Source organism: Hakea prostrata, chromosome 10 (genome assembly GCF_041222555.1).
Source record: "Hakea prostrata isolate BN-2017 chromosome 10, UWA_Hpros_2, whole genome shotgun sequence".
Taxonomy (NCBI): domain Eukaryota; kingdom Viridiplantae; phylum Streptophyta; class Magnoliopsida; order Proteales; family Proteaceae; genus Hakea; species Hakea prostrata.
The window spans coordinates 39,845,060-39,869,692 of record NC_142609.1 but is presented as its reverse complement, the minus strand read 5'-3'; the positions used below and the strand labels follow the sequence as shown (position 1 = coordinate 39,869,692).

General features: G+C 36.8%; 3 protein-coding genes across 3 annotated transcripts; all 3 read right to left on the bottom strand.

Moving 5' to 3' along the window:
• Positions 1 to 1,051: 1,051 nt before the first annotated feature.
• On the bottom strand, positions 1,052 to 2,188 carry LOC149002901 (F-box protein CPR1-like). The gene has a single exon (XM_089138780.1). The coding sequence runs from the start codon at positions 2,186 to 2,188 to the stop codon at positions 1,052 to 1,054; it is 1,137 nt and encodes a 378-aa protein (XP_088994906.1).
• Positions 2,189 to 7,110: 4,922 nt separating this feature from the next.
• LOC149002900 (uncharacterized) lies at positions 7,111 to 9,402 on the bottom strand. Its single transcript, XM_089138880.1, has 5 exons — positions 9,026 to 9,402; positions 8,793 to 8,904; positions 8,589 to 8,670; positions 7,548 to 7,599; positions 7,111 to 7,449 (listed from the first exon to the last, which is right to left on the bottom strand). Exons 1-5 carry the CDS (start codon positions 9,383 to 9,385, stop codon positions 7,309 to 7,311), a joined length of 747 nt encoding a protein of 248 aa, XP_088995006.1. The 5' UTR covers positions 9,386 to 9,402; the 3' UTR covers positions 7,111 to 7,308.
• A 7,373-nt stretch (positions 9,403 to 16,775) lies between these two features.
• LOC149002899 (sodium/hydrogen exchanger 4-like) lies at positions 16,776 to 24,621 on the bottom strand. Its single transcript, XM_089137371.1, has 15 exons — positions 24,106 to 24,621; positions 23,277 to 23,395; positions 23,074 to 23,171; positions 22,892 to 22,951; positions 22,723 to 22,769; positions 22,441 to 22,635; positions 20,195 to 20,241; positions 20,009 to 20,075; positions 19,391 to 19,491; positions 19,089 to 19,190; positions 18,556 to 18,697; positions 18,385 to 18,447; positions 18,195 to 18,278; positions 17,565 to 17,841; positions 16,776 to 17,119 (listed from the first exon to the last, which is right to left on the bottom strand). The coding sequence occupies exons 1-14, from the start codon at positions 24,259 to 24,261 to the stop codon at positions 17,578 to 17,580; spliced, it is 1,545 nt and encodes a 514-aa protein (XP_088993497.1). The 5' UTR covers positions 24,262 to 24,621; the 3' UTR covers positions 16,776 to 17,119; positions 17,565 to 17,577.
• Between the last annotated feature and the right edge of the window lie 12 nt (positions 24,622 to 24,633).

Below are 24,633 nucleotides of genomic sequence, written 5' to 3'. Positions count from 1 at the left end.
GAAATCAAGAATAGAAAAATAAGTTATGGGGGAGGGGAAAAAAAAAAAGATAAAAATAACAAAAGAAGTTTGGGATCTCAAATGGAAATTCAAAAATGTTACTTTTGTACATACATTAAGAGGTGACAATAATGTAGTGACTAACTTGCATCTCAAGCTGCAAAGTTCTCGCTCTATCTTTTCTACCTCTTCCCCCCCCCCCCTCTTTTATTTTTTATCCTTTACTTATAAACAATTTAAGTTGTGTATTTTCCAAGGTTTAAAGTTTAAATAATTTACTAAAAAAAAAAGGAAATACATTAGAGAACTTCTATTTTTCTGCTCCACAGAAAATTGTCGATAGACCTCTAGCAAAATACCTCTAGAAAATATTTTTAGTTCAATCCTCTTCTTGTATTTGAATTGATTCGTGTATTTACTCTAATAATACTATTGTTCCGTGTATCTACTCTAATAATACTATTGTTCCGTACCATTATGGAAGAAGATCCGGGTAAGATAGATAGATCTCTAGCAAAAAGAACGTGAGAATGTATTGTAGAGACTAGAAATTATGAAGGAGAGCGGATGAGAAAGGGTAAATGCAATGTGAGGGGACATAGATTTAGCCCAAAGAGGTCAAGCTCCTCTGGTTCTAATTATTTCTCCGAGGCATCCATTGATGGAGAAACACTTTGCAGCCCTAAGACCATGACATATGGTGTTTTTCTTCAGATTCAATGACTGTGATTACAAGAATGGTAGAGATCCTTTGAGCCAACAAACAAAAATCTTTGTGAATCACCATCAAAAGATTCGTCCATTAGTAAAGACCAACTTCTTTTACTGAAGAGATTAACCTTTGATCGTAGATAATCACCAATCTTCTAGATTGGTAAAATCGTTTTCATAAAAATTTTTAATGCAATTTCAGAAACACAAGAATGGAAAACTTATCCATAAATGGGAGTTCTTGAAGATAAATAATTGTAACAAAGCAATATTACCTTGAATCTTTGAAGTGTAAATTCGCTCCTTGACCTTTCCCTCATCTACTTCATGTCTCATGTCTTCATATCTGTTTCTTCATTTCCTCATCTATTTTTGGCGTTGGGTTGGTTGGGTTGGGTGGAACAAGACTTCCACGATGGATCATCATCTTAGTTGCGTTTCCTTCATCATGAAGGTACCGAAATCTCGTAATCGTTCCTGTGCGAGGATCATACTTGAACAAACCTAGTAAAAGATTCTCATGATAGAAAAAATGGGAATACAAAAGTTCACCATTCTTCAAAAAACATAAAGCCCTAATATCAAAATTATAGAATTTCTTTTCAATGGAGAAAAGTTTCGTCCAAGATTCTCTCACGCCATACTCCTCCATCATCCAACACTCAATATGTGAACTAAGGTCGGTCCCACGCAACAAGCAGAGACGTTCTTCAAGGTAGCAAACACGGAAATGCGACTCATCTTCCTCACGAGCAGGCAGTAACAACTCCCGAAACTTGTTGTTTTTAAGATTAAAACAAGTTATAGACTTGTCACCGTTGAAATCATACCAGTGCAGAGCAGAATTTGCGTACTCCCCATGTCCAGAGATGTGGCGGAATTCGTACGGAATGGCGTCAACTCTAACCCATGCATTGGTACTAAGCGAGTAGACCTTCACCAGCGAGGCATGATCCTTACGCTTAGCAATCTTTACCACCTTGTAATCATCAGAGTTGGGATCGTAACCGAATCCATAAATAATCTCGCAACGGAAGTCAACGGGGAAGTCTCTAGGTGAAATTGTAAACGGCAGTTTCTTGTGCTTTCTGATAGAAGGATTCCAGATAAGTATTTCATCTTCCGAGTCAACTATACAGAGTAAACCGTTGCATGAACCAACTACTTCGGCTTCGTAGTCTGAAAATCCAAGCGGTTGATTCATTTTAACCATTGCTGCTCGTTGTTCAAATGCATCCAATTCAAGAGAGTAGAGTCTGAACGGATGATTATGTACGACCATGAGGTTGAGATTGGTATTAGTAGCGAAGGATCTGTTGAGGTGGGCTTTCACAAAATCCGGATCGGAAATAACACCATACCAGCGTTTCGATGCAAATTTGAATTTTAGAAGAGATTCCAATGGAAGCCTTGAAAGTATGTGGTCCACAATGAGATCCTCAGGGAGGTAGGTAAGCGTCTTTGTTGCAGCTGCCATTGCTTTCTCTATCTCATGTTCTTCTCATGTTCAGCCATGACTGGGACCAAAGGTAGGTTTTTCCTTCACCACAGAAAGCAAACAAGATATTAGAGCTTTTAAGTTTTAACTGCACTTCCGAAAATACAGAAAAGGCTTGCACCAGGATTTTATATACCTTACGTAGTTCACTCAACCTGAAATACTTTTTTTAAATTCAAATACAGTTTGATTTGAATTTAGAATTAGAATATAAATTTGAATTTAAGTCTGTTACGGTCAAATTGACCTTTTATAATGGGTTTTGAAGTGACGTAAGTCACTCGTCCATTCTTTTTAAATTTTTTACTTGTAAGTCTCTCAGTTTGTGGTGGTAAAGCATCAATGAGTCGGTATCACCTTGTTCTGAATGATATATGAGCCGTTCATAAATACTATGATTTGTTCATTTCTTTTGTTTTGAGCGTCTAGATCCTCTGCCCTGCCTTCATGCATAGGTGGGCCTGTGTTAAGTGGGTTGTGACTTGGGAGAGGAAATTTTGAAAGCATGAGGCACCGGGGACACAAGACTTCTACTCACTGAAAATTTCTTCTTTTATTTATTATTTTTTTTTAAAATAGATTAGTTTTTCTATATTGGGAATAAAAGTATTACATAATATACCATCAAACAGAATCAAACCCATAATATCTCCACTAAGAAATCGTCAACCGACTAACCCTACAATGATAAAATTTAAACCTAAATCTTTATGGTTATATAATTGAATTCTAACCGCTATACTAAAATCTTGTCTTTATCTAACAATTTTACCAGCTTTCTTTTCAGTGTAGGGTCGAATTCCCAATTGGCCTATGGATTCAATTGTTGGCCAATCTTCGTGTGAAGGTTTCTAAAGGTGCTTCGATTCCGCACCTTATAAGTTATAATCCTTTTTGGCATTTCTTTAATTTACCAGAAATAATTCTTGAAGGAGATCCGGCAAAAACGGTTGACCAAGCTCCTGTAACTACCTCCTTACGTGTAGGATGAGATAACCAGATTGCTTCAAATCTGAACGGATTCTGGCCAATAAATTTCTCAATTTGAGTATCCAAATAATTGGTGAATGATCTGACCAAATAGGACTCCTAACAAATGTAGCTGCACTAGGATACTTCAGCTTCCAAGCCTCCAATTGTAATTCGCTAGAGCCCGGTCTGGTTTATCTGATCTGGACATTTGCATTCCCTGTACGCCGGTTTGACCAAGTAAAACTGGTCCATAGCTTGATACATCTGTGAGATCACAACCATTGATTAAGGATCTGAAATGAGACTTCCACCCCTTGCCTATTACACTTGTAGCCATGGTAAAAAATTCGAGGGAAACTCAAGTTTTGACCGGGTGAAAATGGGAAAATTAGGTGGAAACTTGGAAAATTTCGAGGAAACCGATGACTTTTCCGTACAAGTTTCGACAGGTTTTAGAGAGTATTTTGGGGTGTGATTCTGTAATTAAGCTAATTAGAGTATAAATAATACATTTGTTGTATTTTGCTAAAAAAATCAATGTAGATATGTCATTCAATGTACATAACATCAATGTAGAGTTGTCCAAAAAGTACATTATAAACTTAACTACTTAAGCACATAACATTCAATATATAATTTATAACTTCAAAATAGTTGATAATAAAATGAAACTATAACTTAGTGTTAAGAGAAGTGCCAAGAGTGGATTCATCCTGTGAGCTGAGTAGTACTATGCTTGTAACATCCTCTCCTCCAACCAACGAACATGGACATCCCATGACATTTTATGCCTATGGTTGTCAAGTTCATCGACAACTGTAACTTTATGAGTTTAATCATCAATATGCTTAATATAACCAACCTGAAGGAATACGCACTTTGGATAGGGAAGTCCTGATGGAGGGAGTATTTGTTGTGGGTATTTGGGGAAACATGAAACAAACAAAAAAATTGAAAATTTGAGAAATCTACAAAATTTACAAGAAAAAGTCTCAAGTTTCCTCGAAATTTCCCAGGTTTCTACGAAATTTCTCAAGTTTCTACGAAATTTCTTAGGTTTCCACGAAATTTTTCAAGTTTCCCACAAAATTTGAGAATTTTTTTTTCTCATGAACCAATTGGTCCAACTGGGTTGAACAAAGTTTCGACAGGTTTCGAGGTTTCGACAAGTCTGACAAAATTTCGACAGTTTCGATCGAAACTGAGGACTTTTTTTCGGTCCTCATGAGTTTCATTTCGCTTTTCCAAAATGGGAAATTTCCACCGAAATTTCGCAAGTTTCGGTGGAATTTTGTTTTATGCCTGTAGCCATCTTTCTCGCACCACCTTAAATAAGAGTTGAAATCCCCAATTTGGAGCCATGGTGCAGAACAGTGACATTCTAACTTTTCCTTTTTTCTCATTAATTACTTTCATGGTTGTCTAATTTGTATATATGGTTAGTTTTAGGGGTAAAAATATTCAAAAGCGAAGAAAAGTCACTATTTTGATTAATTTTGTAAAACTAGAGTCAGTATCCTTAATTAAAACATTGAATTATTTTATTAAAGGAAATCTAAAAATAGACAATCATGCAAAAAAAAATTTCAAAAATATTGAATTTTTCAGGGTTTTAAAGAAGAAAGGTTAAATTTTGATATAAAAAATCACTGCCCCTTCGTATTTTCAAGAGAAGCATTTTTTTTCCATACAAATCACCAATTTTTTTGTTTTTCAAAGTGAGCTCAAAATTGTGCTTTTAAGTGCAGGTTTTGTTTAAAAAACAAAAAATAAAAAATCACTAAGAAACAAACTGATTATACATACATAATTTGGGCGGTTTCTTTTCAAAATTTGTAAAACAAACACACACATACAATAAAAATAAGGGTAATTTTCATCTAGACCCTTTGAGGTGTGGTCCAAATCACTTTTAGTCCAATTTAAGTTTATTTTTTTGCATCTGACTCCTTGGTGGTTTTAAAAAATGATTAAATAAGGACATACTTAACAAAAATAGTTAGTTTAATAAATTTTGTGACAAAATACCCTTGTGTCCTTACTAAAATAGATACTATTAAAATAAATAAATAATAAGTAAATAAATTAAAAGCTTTACCAAACTAATTCCTTAGCAAAGACAATGGAGTTTGAAAACAAAGAACAGTTGCTCTGCAAATTCACAATCGGAAGAACACAAATGGTCTGCTTTAAATCCACCATGTGTCTCTTCAATACAAGTTTTCTTCTTGCATACTTAGAATACAATTTTTGTTATAAAATGAAGCGAAAACCCTCATGGTTCTCATTTAGTGTGGATGATGTAATCACTGATTTTCCTTTTAAGGTCTAATAATAAGAGGAGTTTATCAGATTTTTGGTCGATCGATATTCAAATTCTTTGATCTTTGGCATCGGAAAATTTGTAAAAATGGTTTCAGAATGACCAAGATCAAGTGCACATTTACACTTTAGTGTAAAGCTAGAATCCGAACAAAGATTCCATAATTTCCATTTCTTGAGCCAAGAAATCAAAAAACTCGGTTCCAAGTCCAGAGATCAATTCTCCGAAATTCTAACCATGATACGTCATACATTTCATTATGGAGTAGATTTGCTGTAAAAACTAAAGACATCTGGAATTGACTCTTTTATCACTAAGTGACTTGGGTTTCTTCATTGATTCATGGTCAATAGGTCATTAACGACATCGTGTCATTTGCCTTCCCAGTTCCCACTCTTGATTTTCTTTCCATGAACGCTTTGCCATCCTAACAAGTAAGAATCCTACAACTATTGGGATCTCCATTTGGGTGAACAAAACAAGAACCGTCAGACCAAACAGATGGGATAGGATAGAAACACACAAGAGAGTTTTAGTCAAATTTGAGGATTAACAAAATGAATGGTAAGACCTCAACCTCTTGGAGGACGGAGGGCAGGTTTGAGGAACTGTTTAACCATCATCATTCATTCTCTTGTTAGGTTTGACACTGAGACTGTTGGCCTGATTCGATATCTTGTGTTAGCATTTTGCACAACGTAGTTGTTGTAGTTTAGAGCAAGTGGAGCTTGAGGAACTTGAGGTACCCAGATCGCAAAATCATCATAAGGGAAACTCAGGTCGCTTTTAAGATCGGCTTCCAGAAATGGCGGTGTGAAATCAATTTGCCATGATTCCCCACTATTACAAAAATGAAAGGGGAACAAAAGTTTTAAAGCAGACCATTTGTCTTCCTCCTTGGTCGTGAAGTTGCAAAGCAACTGTTCCTTATTTTTTAACTGTGAGGAATTAGTTTGGTAAAGCTTTTTATTTATTTATTTATTATTTGATAATATTTATTTTAATAAATTAAAACTAAAATAATAAAAAGAGGTTCAAAGGACACAAGGGTATTATTGCCACAAAATTTATTGAACTAACTATTTTTGTTAAGTGTGTCCTTATTTAATAATTTCTTAAAACCACAGGGGAGTCACATGCAAAAGAAAATTTAAACTGGACTAAAATTGACCTGGGCCAAAGCTCTGGGGTCCAGATGAAAATTATCCAAAATAATTTTTGAACCCATGAATATAGATAACATCATAGAGAGCAAATTTCATCAGATGTCAACACTGTCAAGATTTCCTTCTATATCACACACTCTCGTGAGGAACATCATAACTTCCTCGTTTGATGTCGGAATCATAATCCAAAAAATGCGTTGAAAAGAAGACTTCATGATATATGTTTTTGCAGCTGAATGTGAACCAATAAAACAATTGCATGACTAATCGAAAATTCATCCAAGATGATTTTTGTGCAGTGACCTGTGAAATCCACCATTATATGGAATTTTAGCTTCACAAAAAACACTTAAATCTTCTCATAAGCACACCAAATTATTTTAATAGTATTAATCACCTTCTAAAAATATAAAGAATGCCCAAAGCCTTCTATAGGACCTTCACTTCAGTACAAGCCATGCACTCCTGAAACACACACTGCACTTTGGTTGTCAACAATGAAATCTCAGCCAATGGAACAACATTCTCCTAACCACAAACTTAGAGGAAGAGGCTGGGTATATTGGATGTGGAGCCAAGAACATAGCCAGGCATAATCTTCATTTTGGAATCTTGTTTGTCTGCTATAGGCCTCAAAACTAAGGACCTTTGAAAAGGACTAATAAGGCTAAAATGACCAGAGCCCCAAGAGCAATGTATATCAGTTTCTTTCCTTTGCCCTTTATCATTGTGTTGGACCCAATTCTATCGAAGAGAGACATTACAAATCCCAGTACTTTCTGCAAAACAATTTACAATTAATATTTCATGATTAATTATTTGTGAGAACTCTGCTCATGGATTCCGAAGAGATCAAGAGAAGAGAAGAGAGCCTTACCAATCGGATGGGTTCGATATTAAGGAGTGGTTCCATGAACATCTCAATACTCCTGTTGAATTCATTCACACATTTGTTATAAGAAATTATAATGTGCTCCAAACATGTTTTGCTGGTAAGCAAAGAAAAGAAAAGAAAAAAAAAAAAAATTCTGAAAAAAGGAGATAGATACAAAAACTCATAAACTGCTTGTAAAATTTTATGTTGAAGTCTTAACAAATGTTCTCAAATACATGAGGATGAGAAATAACCACTCCACCCACCATGAGTTCATTCTCTACTTTCGATGATAGATGATAACATTACCCTGATCCTTTCCTCTATTTTTAGAGGAACTTTCCTGTGTGGTGAATCGAGGAGACATTAGAGTACTGTTATCTTCTACACATCTGATTCCCCCATCCCAGCTTTGGTTTGCTTTGCACATGAGATTTCTTCCCTTACATCTCTCACCATCCATGAGGTGGGCCCCATCTTGGGAATGTAGCATCCACACCAGATGCGTGGAGGAGTTGAGATGTAGGGAGAGACCAACACTACAAGAAAAGGCATCATTAATGACATTTTCAAATCTTAACTTGTGACGGTTTACATGAAAACCCCTCTAAAAAAGTAATTGTAATCAGGGTACCTACATGGGGAGATGATGCAGTGATGCCTCTGTTGATGCCCCTATTTGCTCCAATTGATCCCCACCTACATGGATTTCATGATTTCCCAGGAAATATTTATGAATCTTGCTAGGCTGGTGAGTTTGACATGGTGGTGTCTATGGTGCCCAGGCTCCATTAACTCAACCACACAAAAGAATGGTTTAATTTGGATTGAAACCAGTTTACTTCACTTGAGTTGGTATAACATGAACATGCTCTTATGTGTGGCTAAGATTTAATGGAGTTCATCTAACACTAGGTACCACAAACACTAATATATCGCGTAGCAATTAACATCCCTTACCCCATCATTCTTTTGTTTTCTAGCTGCTATTCCTTACCAACCAAACATGCGTAATTGCTAATGATCTGCCTTTCGAATTCTTACGTTATCGTCGCCTTCCCTTGGTAGACATGCATGGTGTGGAAGCTGACACCCTTCCCTAAAAGCCAATGTCTGGACTTCCATTCTACAAAGAAACCATGAAGAAACAACCAAGAGAGAAGATCTATGAAGAGCTGTACTACAAAACCGAAATAAGAGCTTCGATATTGGAAGAATGATAGAAGACTGGGGAAAGAGAAGCCACACCTAGTCTCCAATGGACACCGACTGTTAGACCATCATGCACTGTGGGTTTCACGACGATTTCTACGTTCTTCCCCAGGGATCTCAGCAGAAATGAGAAGAACTCCAAGACTTGCTAGAATTCACAGTAGAAGCAAAATCTAAGATCACTTTCAAGTTATGACTGACAGTTTTGGGCAAGGAATAAATGTTTTAGGTGCTTGAGTTTTATCCTTATACTTACAATCAAGAAATACCTGTTTTCCATGGAACAACTGGAAGAGGGAGACAAAATTAGAAACACATCTGCATTCATCTGCAATAACATCAGACAGTTCACGAAGATTCCTATTCTTGATGGCATTGTAAAGCTTGTGGACAGTTTCTAGAGCTTTGTGATCATCTTCTCCAGATGCTATGATATCAGGGCTACATTTCACGGTTGAGAAATCTATAGTGCTCTTGGGAAAGAAGCTCTTCTGCCCCAGCTCTTGAGTTGATAAAGTTGAAAATAAATGTAAAGCATTTCTCCTTCTGGGGTTTATATTTTGGTGAAGATGATGACACGCTTCTGTTGTTCTAGAGATGAATGGGTTCGCAGCTAGTGTCTTCTTCATGGAGCAAACTGAGAACATTTTTGGAATGGTTGAGTGTAGGAAATTAATGGGTTTAGATAACAATCAGATGAAGAGAAAACCAGTTAGATATATAGGTCTGCTAAAGAAGGAAGAAAAGAACATTTGTTTTCATTAAAAGGAAGGAAGAACATGAGAAAAGACATAAAGTGGCTTCTCTATGCAATATCAACAAGCTAGGGATCTATAAAGAGGAACTGCTTATCAGAAGATACTCTTTTCTTATTTGACTAATAGGACGAAAATTGATAATGAAGAGTTGAAAATCCTAACAGTGTTCCGGATATGCTTGACTTGTGAGAGCCGAAGTCTACCACTCTATAAGGAGAAGGCCAACAAGCTTAGCTTTTAATTAACTTGTTTTCCCTTATACAAACATTGTGAAGAGATACTTTATTGTAAAAATTAAGTTATTCTGAACTCAATCAATCATTTAAGCATCCCGTGAATTAGTAATTAATAACTACCTGATCACTTGGTCTATCAGCGTTATCTAAGATTTAAAGTATCGGTATCGAATAACATATCAATTAAGTAGTTTTAAAAGACGTATCATCTCATATCGAGCATTATATCGTACTTATCAATATTTTCTCATACAATCTAAAACATGTCACTAAAAATAAATGTGTATGAGAGAGAGATGTATCGTTATGTATCATACCGGTTGTATTCAATATGGATATGTATCGATTAGTATTGTATCATATGTAGGATACTTAAGATCATGTTCACATCAGAGGGGGAATCTAGCCTCTAAAGAGTGCTAGAAAGGCATACCATAAATAAACTACACAGCACACACAACTCACACACAACTCATTTATCTTTAGGATCAACCAGCAACATATGCAACAGAACCAGCCATAAAATGCACTATTGAACACTTCGATCTCGGTCACTACCTTCTCCCATCTCACATTCTATACGCATTAGGGATGCAAATTTGACCCAGATGATCCAAGCCCTCCCTGAGCCTGAATGGGATTTGGCAAGTCTTTTTCAAACCTGAAAGGTAGGTATAGACTGATAAATACACCCAGGTATGAGTTGGGTTAGGGTTGAGGCCTTGACCCAACCCAACTCTGATTTTAATCCTAACCTAATTCATGATTCGTGATGATTCTCACTTCTAACCTTTAATCTCTCAAGGCTTTAGTCTTTAGACTTTCTAAATAGCATATACCTATAATTGTGTGGGATAGATAATTAATGCAAAATTTTTTGAGGATATGAAATTTGTATTTTTTTTTTTATGTAGTCGATGACGTTTTGAAATTATGTATGAACAATAAATTGTTTAAGTTTATTTTCAATATGACCAGTGTATGTAATTTTCTTCTAAAAACAAATATTTTAGACACATATCTATATAAATTTTGAAGGACATTTGAAATGCATGAGTTTGTAAACATTTAAATGTCAGCTTTTATTTCAAGGTCTCAAATAACTTGAAACGTTCTAGTTTGATGCTCTTAATCAAAACCAACTTAACTGAGCTGCAACCTAATAGTAGGGGCGGAGCCAATTTTAACATCAGGAGGGGCCAAGTATTGATATTTCACACAAATCGTTCTCAACAAATTTTCTACCCATTATCTTTATCGCTCAAGATTTTCTCCACTTAGGAGCCCAAATACTAATACCTTACACACAAAAAGAGCATCACAAGGAGAGTTTCAAAATTTTGGGAAGGAATGGAAAATTTTCAAAAAATTGAAGGGAGCCAATTGTTGATATTTCACACAATGAAAGAAGACTATAGAAAAACATTTCAAACATTTGGAAAAGAAAAAAGAAATTTCAAAAAATTGAGGTTTAGGGGGGCCAGCCATTGACCCTTGGCCCCAATGTAGCTCTGCCTATGCCTGATCGAATTCAACCAAAGGAGGCATAGACTATATTGAAGCCAACAAAGTAAGACCTAGCTAGGTCAAAACATTTTAACCCTAAGTCAAGGTTAAGATCGGCCAAGATGAGATGAAACTGTCTTAGGATCAACGCCATTTCACCACCAATATGCATTAATTTGTTGGGGTTTGGTGCTGGTGTGGAATGAAGAGAATAACGGAGTCTAGATCCTCTCCACCAATCCACCCATTCTCCCACACTCACAATGAGTCTGACACAAGCCTTTGTTGAGATTTGATGATGATACAAAATGAGTAGAATAAAGGAGTTTAGATCCTCTCCACCTAGTTGGGCAATCCACCCATCCTCCCACACATGCCACGGGCAAATTGATGTGTAAAAGTGGGGGGATAGAAGGAAAGGTAGTTGGGTGAAGAGGATCCGCATTAAGAATAAAGTTACAATGGGTGTGAGTACTTTGGAAAAGACAAACCTCCATGTATGCCACAGTGAAGAAAGCAAAAACTAGACCTATAAACTTATCGTATTCGGCTTGAATAAACTATTATCCATACCTGATCCAGTAAGAAAAATTGTTATCTGATCCAATTCGATATCCAATGGAAATTCACGAAAGGTATTCAAATTTGAATGTGAAACTTTATTGGATATCCAATGAACTATCTTCTTACTAATTGTCAATTGTCATTTTTTTAATTCTAATTTCCTTATTCTGGTTTCTGAATCCAGTTATTAGGCTTTTAGAAAAAAAATTAATGTTTAATCCAATTCCATAATTTGGCCAATTAACTATGTATAATTGATGGGATTTAGGTTAAATTCAATCTATTAATTATAATTCACTGGTTTAGACTTCAGTGAGTGTCAAAATGTCACTTGATAAAATATGATTTAAAATTTAAACATATTTTATTTTTTTTAAACAAAATTGATAGAATTTAATGTGAACTTTTTTTTGGTAACCAACATTTCATTCAAAGCGAGCATGATTGGAAGGTGAGCATAAGTCTACCAACCGCTGAGAGGAAAGCGGCCATTCTTTTGAGCTTGAAATCAAAAGGGCCTTCCGGGCTGGGACATTAGCTACTAGATCAACAATCATAGGAACATAACAAGGAATACAATTTTCAAAATTTCCCAACAGAAAAAAATATATATCCTAGACAATGCAGGCTATAGTTCAACCTTCACAAAATTGATTAGCTACTGGCAATCAAATTCTATATATATAGAGGTGTAATCAACTGCAATTGCTTCCAATAATCCAAACTGTAGCGCCAATGCTTCTCCTTCAAGCGCAGATGAAAAAGACCTTGGATGTGAATAAGCTCTCAACAGTTCACCTTGACAACCTTCAACCTCTAAGAACAATACCAACACCACCCTTTTTGTTCTTTTCTACCTAGGAAGCGTCCACATAAAGGGATGCATTGGTGGCTGCCATATCCCCATTTTTGCATCCTCTCTAATAATTTGCCTTGCTGAAACCACTTTCATTTTTACTTGGGTCTCCATAAACTCCTCCATCGCTTGTAATGCTTGTTTTAAAATGTTTGCTGGTGACCAGCTCTTGATACTCTTTACCCTCTCATTTCTTGCCCTCCAGAGAAACCATGCGATGAACAATTACTCTTGTTTTTTTCTCCTTCTTTTTTCCCATTTTGTTGAATTCAATCCACCGAACCAACCATTCTTTTAGTTTGTTGCAATTCTCCTTAGGTATCCTCCAAGACCGTGGGCAACCAAACCATGCTTGTTGAGCAATATGGCAATGTAACAACACATGAGCTATTGATTCTTCTTCGCCGCATATAACTCCCCTTGAATTCAAAGTAATTCCAGTTGCAAGTCCTTCGTTTCATGCTCTCCATAAAAGATTCTTGACTTTGGGTAGGGTGTTACACTTCCAGATCTCCTTCCATTGATCAACTTGCTTTTCCTCATAGCTATGCACTTTTGAGGATGAAGGATTTTGTTGCATTTCCCTCTCTTGTTGTTGCTTCAGTAGTTTATAAGCTCCTTTGACCAAAAATTGGTCTAATTTATCATCCCCCAAACCAAGCTGTCCTCTGATAGAAACAAAGCGAGTTGAATGCATAAGATGGCATTAGCTTCCCATGGAGGGAACCAAAATCTGATCTCGTCTTCTTTCCATTTTCTAGTTTCCCCATCTATCATATCCGGCACCATATTAAAATTGCAATCCAATGGTTTCTCAGATTGGATTCTATAATTCTTAAGCTTCGGCACCCAAGGGTCCTCCCATACATTAATTTTGTCTACGTGCCCAATTTTCTATAATAACCCATTTTAAATACTTTCCTCGATCCCTTCTATAATACTCATTCATGCCCATTAAGGGTTTTCCCCTGCTTTGGCTTCCAAAGAAAATGTATTTGGAAAATAAATCTTCTTAAGAAATATAACCCAATCCGCATTGGGTTGAGAGAACAACATCCAAGCAACCTCAACAACATTGCTCGATTATGCAAAAAAGAGTCATCTAACCCTATTCCTCCTTTCTCCTTAACTTTGCAAAATCACTTCCATGAAATCCAATGGATTGAAGTCTTCTCTTTGGATCCACCCCAATAAAACCTTGTCGCCTTGGGTTTCATTTTGTTGTGCACAAATTTTGGAATTTTAAAATGGGAAGATGCATATAATGAAGCTGGGAGCTACTGCCTTTAAGAAAACTTCCCTGCTTGCATGGTTCAACGGTTTTTTTGTCCATCCTTGAATTCTTCATTCCAACCTATCATTGAGTAAATGAAATAGCTAACTTTGGACACACCAAAATCCGTTGAAAGCCCTAAATATTTGTTAGGTCCATTTCCATACGAAACTTCAAAAATCTTAGAGAACCACCTCTTCTCCCTTGCTAATGTATTTTGGCTAAAACATTGTTGTGATTGGGTGAGGTTGGCAGCTTGTCTCGAAGCTCTACAATACTCTTGAATGCACTCCTTCAATGAGAAAACACTAGTAAGCATCGCCTCCGAAAATAGCACACAATCATCGGCGAACATTAGATGAGTTAATGGTTCATTTCTCTCTCTTATTTTAATGCCTCGAATATCCCCTTGTTGCTCCTTCCTACCAATTAAGTGGGATAGGCCCTGTTCACATAGGACAAAGATAGCAGGGGAGAGAGATCCCCTAGCCAGATGCCTCTCTCAGGAGTGACCATGAATCCCATTTACAATAAAAGAGTATCTCACTGATGATAAGATATTCAAAATCATTTCCACAAATTTTAACATGCATGAAACCCAATTGAGAAAGATTTGATGAGACATATCTCCACTCCACTCTATCATAAGCCCTGTAAAAAGCTCAGTGTAGTATGATTCAAACATTTCATATAACTTCTCTTCATCCGACCACCATTCCCCATTTTAACTGGAAAATACGATTATGTCTTCTTCTCGTCTCGCCACAATGCTAGCATGAAAGAAAAAGGTATTTCCTTCCCCCCTTATTAGCCATTGGATCCTAGATTGAACTAAGGTGAATTCAATTTATCAGTTATATAATTAATCGGTTCAAACTTTAGTGACTGGGAAAATATCACTTGCTAAAATATCATTTAAAAATTTAAATATATATTTTTTAAACAAAAGAAATTAGGTTACTTATCAGATAAATACAGATACTTTCTGATAATTAAAAAAATCCCAAATTCGAATGCCCCCTTAAACGAATAGGAATGCATTTCGGAGAGACATACATCCATTTACATGTTTAACAAGAACCCCCTTAACAAGGCAATGAGTTTGCACAGCCAAACAACCAGAAAAAAGTTAGTGGGTAAGAGGTACTTGCAAAGCAAGATTTGCATAATATCTCAACCGATCTGGTTCAGTGGATCCTCAATTCCCAATGCAGAAAGTTTCTAGGGTTTTCCGTGTGGATCTCGTTCACTGCCCACCGATCTGACTCTCATTCCTAAAAACCTTGATACAAACCAGTTGCCTTGATAATTGAGACTGATGCAGCCTAATCCATTTATCACATAAAGAACTTCATTTTGTCTTTTTTCAGCCAAACAGAAAGTATCTATATTTATGGGTAATTTTCATCTGGACCCCCTGAGGTTTGGTCCAGATCACTTTTAGTCCAATTTAAGTTTTCTTTTGCATATGGCTCCCCTGTGGTTTTAAGAAATGATTAAATAAGGACAAGTTTAACAAAAACTGTTAGTTTAATATTTTTTATGACGAAAATACCCTCTCTTTTTTTCAATTTATTTGTTTTAGTTTTTTTTTTTGTTTCTTTTTAATAAGTTTGATCCACGGCATAATCGTTCATAAAAACTGAAAAGTAATCTCATCCTTACTTTGCACAATCAAATTAGAAACCAAAATATTAAATCCTGCCGATTCTTTTATTTTTTGTTGAGCAAAGTGCTCTTTGGATCTTCATTTACAAGAGTTGTCCGTATTGTCGGTAACAGTTCAAGAAACAAAATAAGAAGAAATAAGGAACAGAGGAGTTTCATTAAGGGTGAGACCAATTGATCCCACCTGATGATGAAGCTGATGAACTCAGAGACACATTCTTGCACGCAATCCTTGGCCTCCTTGGAGATCTTCCCATTTGAGGGCATGACCTTTTTCATGATACAACTGATGTTGGCTATGGGAAGGAACTATCCTGTTCTTTAACTGCAGAACTAGTCGATTGAGAACCCCAGCACTGCATCCGCTGCTCTCAGGAGTGCCTGGAACTCTAGACTCTGCCATGAAACCCTACTGCTGGATTTCAGCACCAAGCTAAAAAGAAAAACGAAAAAATGCAGAATCATCAGAGTCTGTAGGTAATAGTATTCGCAGCACAATTAAAAAGAAGAAAAGGATAATCATGAAATAAACGGAAACCTAACCCTAACCCTAATGTGCGCTTAAGCAAAGAGAACAAGTGCACAAAGAATAGAATAGCGGTTTCGACAGATTTTGAATTTGAAAATTTCAGAGAATATAGAGCGAGAAATGGAGAGAGATAGAGAGATTTCTTCGAGTTTTGTAATGTTTACCAGTGAATGAGAGATTAAGAAATAAATAAAAGCAGAGAAGACGGCAACAATAAGGATTCCTAGAATCTGAAGGAGAAGTTTGAAAGCAAAATTGTGGTTTGGCGCCGGATCCCTTCTGTTGGAATTTAATTTGTTCTTTCTCCTTCGTATCTCCTTCTTGCTCTTCTCAGTTCTCAGCCAACCATGAGATGAGATCAAGACCCGTAAACCCTCCCGGAATCCTCCTTTTCTCGTGGGACGGTTTAACTATTAATAAAAGAATGAAACTTAAAAAAAATTTGAAATAAAAGAGAGGGAGGGTATTTTCGTCACAAAAAATATTAAACTAACAGTTTCTGTTAAACTTGTCCTTATTTAATCATTTCTTGAAACTACAGGGGAGCCATATGCAAAAGAAAACTTAAACTGGACTAAAAGTGACTTTGACCTAACCTTAGGGGGTCCAGATAAAAATTACCCCTATATTTATATATCTAAAACAGTTAACAGTGTAGCATAGTATATACATAAGTAGTTATATTGACTCCTCTATTTACAATCTTCAAAAACTGGGTTATATGGTCATATGGCCAGGTTACTATCAGCACTGGAAGTCGCTTAGTAAGTGGCAAGCAGTTGATGCGAATAGATAGAGCTCTGTAAGAGTTAAAAAAAACTCCATGGCAGATGGCCACGGACAAGCCTTCCAAAATCACAACCAATAGAGAAGCAGCTTCTTGATTTACACCCTCCTGATACAGCAAGAACATGCCCTTGTGCACGAGACAAAACCCACCTCCCCCATTTTACAGTAGCAGCATTGGAAGTTCCTGCAGTCCATAAAATAACATCGTCAATCATTGGCCAGAGGAATTGATTAATAGGAACTAAAGCAACCTCATTTTGCTGCTTTGAAGGTCTCATGCTTGAACAAATGAACCTCTGTTACTAAAATCCATTACCCAGCCAAAAACCGGACAACCTTCACTTCCCACTTCTTAGATTACAAACAAAAGTAGAACCATCTTGTTCTTCACACCAAAAAACTCTGATATGTTGACTCAAAAGTGCAAGCCACCATTCCCTTCCACTGTCTGAACACATTTGATGACGTTAAAGGAGTTGCCTCTCATAAAGGGTTTAAAGTATCATGTACTTAATACACCACCTAAGGACATCTTCCAGATTTCTCCTCAAAAACCTTGCATCACTAACTACACTTACCTCTGTGTTTCTAAAAAGTATAAATGGATTTCACAAACTAGTCAAAAATACCTGCTTTTTATCATCAGTGTGCTCCACCAAATATGGGTCTCATGTAGGCATTGTCGAACTTTCGCCAATAGAAGTGTATAGTGTATACAGGCCTTTCTATTAACATAGATAAGCTACTCTCTGCATGCAAGAAGTTGGTTGCAACAGATTCTCCGGACCCATGCAAAGGAACCTTTAGGTCGTCTTCGTGGGAAATTGGATCATGATGGTGATGGTTTTCAATTGCACTATGAGGAAGTAGTACGCTTATAAGAGGCTTTGTCAGAAAGCCAAAAACCTGCAGTAGAACTTTCACTCTAGTAAGAAACTGAAACTAGAAATAAAGACCCAACATGCATCACAGCTACATCCATGAATCAGGTTGCCAAATCTGCCACAGTAGACTCCTAGGCTCCATTTGGTTGCAAGGGAAATATTCTTACTTTACAGCCAAGTATAACTCACTTCCTCTAGGAATATATGCTTTTCCCTTGCAACCAAATACCAAAAGTGGTTTCCCCATAGAACATATTTTACTTCCAATGAAAACATACACCTTCTCCCATGCAACAAACAGGGTCAAAGTATTAAAGTGCTGTTGACCCATAATCAAATTCCAGTAAAATCATTGAATAAGGAAGGTGACCGTACCAGTGTAGTGAAGAGTACAACAATGACTGTGCTGATAACCATTGTAGCATGAACTGGATTCCAAGTAATACCTGAGAATGTGAACTTAAGAAGCCCAAGATGAAAAACACCACAATCAGATATTTAGTAGATCGTTTTTTCAATCAAACATGGCATCCCATGTAAGCTTTTGTGTTCAAACAGCACTCACCTGACTGAAAGCCAGAGCAATAGAGACAGCTCCTCGCAGAAGCCCAGCCCACCAAATTATGATCTATACAGAACAGATCACATATTTAAATGACTGTAACCATCAACTTGTATTTCACTTTGGCAATACATTTGTTCATAATGGTTCTCACATAAAGTTGGTAATAGCCACCTGGTGTTTGAATGTAATAGGTGTTCTCTCAGCACTACTATTCATGTAATTAGATAACGCAGACAGAGGAAACACAAATGCAGCACGTCCAAGCAACGTCAGAAAGATTATGGTACTACATATTCCCACTGATGTCTTCAAACTGAAAGAAAAAGAAAGAAAGAAAAAAATGAAGAAAACACCTTTAGATATTGGATAATATTTTACATTTACAAAAATCTGTGGGAACTAGTCTTCATGACGAAGATTTTAGTTAATATATCCAACACCGTCAAATGTATTAAATCAAGAGACTCTCCAAAGATGAACTAGATTTTAATTAATATATTCCAACACCGTCAGTGTATAAATCAAGACTCTCCAAAGATGAACTAAAATTCTCCTCTGTATATCATGGTACAGACTGACTAACCTAGACAAGATTCATAAATATAAAGCAAATATAGTGAGGTCAGACACAAACCATAAGATGGTTCGGACAGATGATTTAAGCATTTATCAAGGACTTCAATGGTTCAAACTCAAGTTTGTACCTAGTCTTGCTCATTCTCCATTTCTCAATGTCAAGAGAATCCATTCCCACATAAAGGAAGATGAAAGTCTCCGCAATGAATGACATTGTTGCAAATATGTGCCTGCAAATGAAGCGGTACTTTGATGTGTGAGATAATGCATAAAATAAAAATCCAGCTACAGAAATAAAGACCAATGAAAACGGTGTCACAATCTAGAACCCAAGAGACTCACCAAATAGTACAAACAGCTTAGACATGTCATAATTCACAAAGCATATCTAGAGTAATTCCTTGATACCACAAGATCTGTTTATACTTGCCTGGTTGTGGTTCTTGAATTTTCAGTTACATTATACCATGCATAATGTGACATCACAATCCCACAGAAGAAGACCGTAAGAATCCCACTAAGCTGTAGCAGCTGGACAAAGAAAACCTAGTTAATGACTTTGACTTGATGACCTATATGTCTTCAGACTTTGAGTTGATCACCATTATGCTTCTTCCCTATTAGGTGGCCAAGCAGAACCTTTCAAATTTTCATGCAAACTGACATGATGCAAAGGATGCATTTGATGATGAAAACCTCGAGAAATACAAATCTCACCCATTCTAAAGGTTTCACATACACTCGCACAAGGTTAACAACAGATAAGCAGGATATGCAACTGTGTATTGAAGAGGAGGGAGAAAGTGAAGGAGGGGGGTCCAATTAGATGGTAATATGCAGAATACTGCAATCAGCTTCCCAATCCAATGGAGTCCTGATGCTCACAGTTATCCTCTGCCTGGAAATCAGGGGTTCAACCTGGTGGCCCTAGGATGTAGAGGAGAAGCATAATGTGCTTTACCCAAAATATGGATACAAAGTCATCAAACATGCTGCGGACTGGGGAAAAAAGAATGAAATAGAAGTGCAAGCAGACTGCAAGCATTACCTCAGCAAGCATATAGGACAGATATGCCATTAAAGCCATTAGAGCGATTTCACGGTCAGTTGAATGCCTGGAACAAATATTCAATATCAATATAGGAGGCATTTTATACACGATGCAACCACCAAATTTTGTAAGAAAAATATTAAAAAAGAGATTTCCAGGAAGCCCTTCAAATAAATCACTTACCTACCAAAATATAAAGATTTGAGAGCATATGCAGTCAATAGGCCAGTCTACAACAAAATAAAAAATAAAAAAGTCAGCAACAAAGGAGAAATACAAAAGAAAAGGAGATTCTTCCACTATGAAAATCAGTCCCCTCCAAACTTCTGTAACTTAGATTATCAACTGATTAGATTATCGACTGAGGCATCTTTCCTACTTCCCCAAATCAAGTACCTAATATTCATAATTCTGAGTAAAACAAAAACAAAAATCAGATAATCTCAAAACAGACATTTTAAGCCATGCAATGAAAATCAGCAGTTTCTATGACATAGAAGCTTCATATTATGTAATTCATACATGATCTGCTCATTGCATTATCTGGCTCCCTTTTCTGAATGAGACATAAACGCAATCATAAGAGGAAGTTGCATTGGTGGAGCAACAAAGCAAACTTCCAATTTTACCCCTCTTACTTATACCACAATACTTTACTGTAGAAACCACTAGATCACAAGGTCGCCACAACACTAGTATGCCCTCAAGGGCTACGCAGTCATTTTCTCTATATAAGATACATCAGATCAGACCAAACGCCAATTATAGTGTTCCTCTTCAATATTATAGTTGATATATTCCCAGTTTTCAAGGAGGCCCTAACTCTTTGAAATTTAGGCAGATCACATCATGCATTATGCTATTCTCCTGGGTTGGTTAAACTTTTTAGTCATTTTAAGCAATAGAAAATAAATATCATACTGAATGATTTGGATTAGTAAAGGAAAAGAAACTGTGCACTACCAATTAGCATAAAACCTAATGAATACCATATCTGTTTTATATTCTTGCATTCACCAAAATATATTCTACATGCAAGGATAATGTCCTTTGACGTACATTGTGTAGTCAGGTCAATCCCTACGCTGCATTCTTAGGCACATTTATTTACAAAATGGCAACTCAATTGGAAGTCATACTTTGTGTACATTCATCCCATTACACATAATATGTTTAAGTGTTTAGGCACAATCTTAGTGTCAACTGGAGCATGAGGACAAGGTTAATTTGTGCAGCTACACTTACGCAGTTTGTTATTAATTGCTCGGATTTCTACACAACTTGGAGTTCAGGAAATGATGGGAACATTATTAAGCATAAGCAAGAATTCAGGAAATGAAGGGAATATGATGAAGCATATTACTAGTGATTTGACAAATGGCCAGTCTACAGGATCCCAATTCAGAACAGAAAGATAAGCCATCTCTTGTTGCAACTGAAATTACAATGAGCATCCAATTCATGATAGGTCAAATGGCTGAGATTCATCATAAAATTTCACTTTCAAGCAACCCAATTATCAGATCAGCTCATATCATCACAGAAGTACCCCCATTAATGACTTGTCCTCAAATGTGTTTCCTTGGGGATGACATAGGAGATATTTTCCATTCATAGACATCATATTACATATACTATCTATTATTGTTCCATATACACTGACCATTAAGATATAATTTTCCTTTTCTTCTTTTTGCAAGCAAGGGAAAGGGCTAAATCTAATATAAAAGATATAGGAAGAAGTTGAGTCTGAGAGTGCCGGCTTAAGCCACTCCTATGTCTATATCTCTCCTCAAAACATGAGGGCAGAGCTTTCCTTCGAGAGGAGAGAAACAAGACTCATGGGGGTGCTGGCCACACATACAGACCAAGACATTTTTCCCATAAGGCAGGGGAACTAGTGCTGGAATATGCCACACATACAGACCAAGACCTTTTTCCCATAAGGCAAGGGAACTCACCAGTCACCACTACCCATTCTTCTTGCTTCCCTGTTCATATTATCTATACTATATATTAAATCAAAAAGTGGGTGAGGTTTGGTGCAATGGTTTAGATGCACTACTACAGCTATTGTTTTCGGGTACAGAACTTGGAAAGCAGAGCAGGGTGCAAGCCTGCACACATTTGTGCCTCCCAGACACTCCAGTAGGAGTCTTGTGCACTGGGTTGTTCTTTTCAGTTTTATTGACTCCAAAATTAACTAACTCCAGCCTTACTAAAAAAACCATATAGAATTGAATATGCACATAAACATACCGTGGAGGAAGTGCATCTATTCACATTAGGGTCCCATTTCGGTTTACAGTCACACCAAAAAGAATAGCTCAAGTTTAGATAGTTGAAGTTATCGCACATATGCATCAGGGTGGGAATGGTATAGATGGGTGGAGAGAAAGAAGAGAGGAAAAGATAGAATCTGAACTTACAGCAACTCCAAGGACAGTACTTGCTATAAAAAGGTAGAGGAAGTCTCCGAATACATGAACTGCTGCCCAAACATCAGGTTTAGACACATTTAGTTTCCGGACTGCATTGAAGAGAACAACTGATGTTGCATCATTCACCACTCCTTCCCCAAAAACTAGGCTATAGAGTAGAGGGGTCTCATCTTGATTCAAGACCTACAATTCATTTGACTGTCATACATGATTATATGCTCAGATTCGAAAAGAACTTGAAACGACTAGTAAGTTAATGGTCCACCAAACCTGTAGTGTACAAACAGTATCGGTTGCTGAAAATATTGTTCCAATTGCTGAATCCAGATAACAACAAATTCAATTGCAACCGAAGTTGCGGGTCAGAAAAATGCAGAGTGATTGTAACAGAATGCCAAATAACATACTGAGATAAAGTATGAAGTTACTAGAGCCACACCAAGATATTCCTGTGCATCCAGGCCAGAGAAGCCAAATTTGGGAAACAGCCACCGGCTGCCTGGATTGAGAGGAACAAGAGAGGAATGAACTTACTCAGATAAAGTATGAAGTTACTATATTAAATGAACTTCCTATTTCTCAAGGAATTCACAAAGACCTAAGTGATAACCTCAAAATTACCCGCTGCAATGATGGCTGAAGAAATAAAAACACCAACCACTCCAAATAGCATGATAGTTATAAAGTTACGGAAGAACTGCTTCTTCTTAACCTGAAATCTGTGGATAAATTACTTCAAGTGAGAAAATGATTCGCAACAGGAGAAACTTTGGCTATCCTAATGTAAAATATGCAATTTCTCAGTGGTTGTGGTTACTGCTTACCCAGCATTGAAGATTATGGGTGGAAGAAGATATATAAAGAAAAACTCTTGGTTAAATCTTAGGATGTGAGAATTTCTGCCTTTGCTCCAAAGCAAGATTATAGTTCCAGAGAGGCATCCCTGAATTAAAAAGGATAAGATATACATAAACACTGGATCTTCCATTTCTGAAACCAAAAAAATCTGTGCTAAAGCTCTGAAAGCAGAATTTCAGCCAAAAATAAAAAGGTTTCTTTTCAGGTTTTGAGAATTGCAATCAGACAGCTTAGTCAGTAACTAAAATATTTCTGCTCAAATAATCCAAACATATAAGGGTTGATGGAAGAAGTGACAAATAAACTACACTAGTAGAGAACACTTCCACTTTCAAGTAAGACCCATTCATGATACAACAGTAAGGAACCTACCCATTGTTTCCTAGTATTAATATTTCCTTTTTCATGGTTTATGAATTTAGGTGACGAGAGAGATCCCATATTAAAAGCATCTGCTAATTATTAACTAATATATAAATGAAAAACTTTTATCTTTCCTGGGGTTCTAGGTATAGCATCAATTCATGTGAAAATTAAAGCTGAGGTAGCCAGCATTTATAGAAAGTTAGAAACTATTTCTGGGTACTATCTTTTTATTTCTCCAACTATGCCCATTCTCCCAACTCCAGAAACACTGCTAGCAGCATAAGTTGGATCCTCAGTTACTTTGATTTTGAGAGTTAAATCTGAACGTATACCATAGGATACAATCTCTATCAAGTGTAGACATGATGGACAGCATTAACAATGAAAAACCAAAATATGAAAAAGGCCAAATGGGAACAGAGAGTTCACCATTAAAATTGCAGTGATGGACTCGGTGACCCATCGATTTTCCTCGAGCAAGTGGCCGATGAGAATGCACAGACACAGCAATGCAACGAAAATCACTATGGAAACGACGTGGCTGTTATTGTCAGCTAGATTTTGAGGAAGACCACCGGACCACATTGCGTTCAGTTAATATTCCAGTAGATAAACTATTCAGCATAACCCAACAAACACAAAGCAGAAGAGAAGAAAGTAAAAAGAAGAAACAAACGCAGAAAAGCCTCAAAAGCTAGAACAAGATCCTCCACAGCAGAAGACTAAACACGAAAGAGGAGCGGAAGAGAAGAAACTCGAAAGTGGGCTTAGAGAGAGAGAAACGGTTATTCGAGAATCGAGAGAGCGAAGAGCTTGCGGTTTTTCAGAAGCTGCTTGCCCGGGAATTGAAATCTTCGGTGTCGACTGCTGATGCATAGAGTTCTGCCACTTGTTCGTCAGCTACAATATTCTTCTGCCACGATATCAAGTTAGCACTTAGCACCACCACAAGGTCCA

Excerpts from the sequence above, each read along its gene's own strand:
- LOC149002900 (XM_089138880.1), bottom strand. The coding sequence starts at position 9,385 with ATGAAGAAGACACTAGCTGCGAACCCATTCATCTCTAGAACAACAGAA. Across the intron at positions 8,905-9,025 it reads AGTTGTTCCATGGAAAACAG|CAAGTCTTGGAGTTCTTCTC; the intron begins GTATTTCTTGAT and ends TGTGAATTCTAG. Across the intron at positions 7,600-8,588 it reads CAAGGGAAGGCGACGATAAC|GAGTATTGAGATGTTCATGG; the intron begins GTAAGAATTCGA and ends TGAATTCAACAG.
- LOC149002901 (XM_089138780.1), bottom strand. The coding sequence starts at position 2,188 with ATGGCAGCTGCAACAAAGACGCTTACCTACCTCCCTGAGGATCTCATT.
- LOC149002899 (XM_089137371.1), bottom strand. The coding sequence starts at position 24,261 with ATGTGGTCCGGTGGTCTTCCTCAAAATCTAGCTGACAATAACAGCCAC. Across the intron at positions 22,952-23,073 it reads TTCAGCCATCATTGCAGCGG|GCAGCCGGTGGCTGTTTCCC; the intron begins GTAATTTTGAGG and ends CTCTCAATCCAG. Across the intron at positions 19,191-19,390 it reads AATTCAAGAACCACAACCAG|GCACATATTTGCAACAATGT; the intron begins GCAAGTATAAAC and ends CTTCATTTGCAG.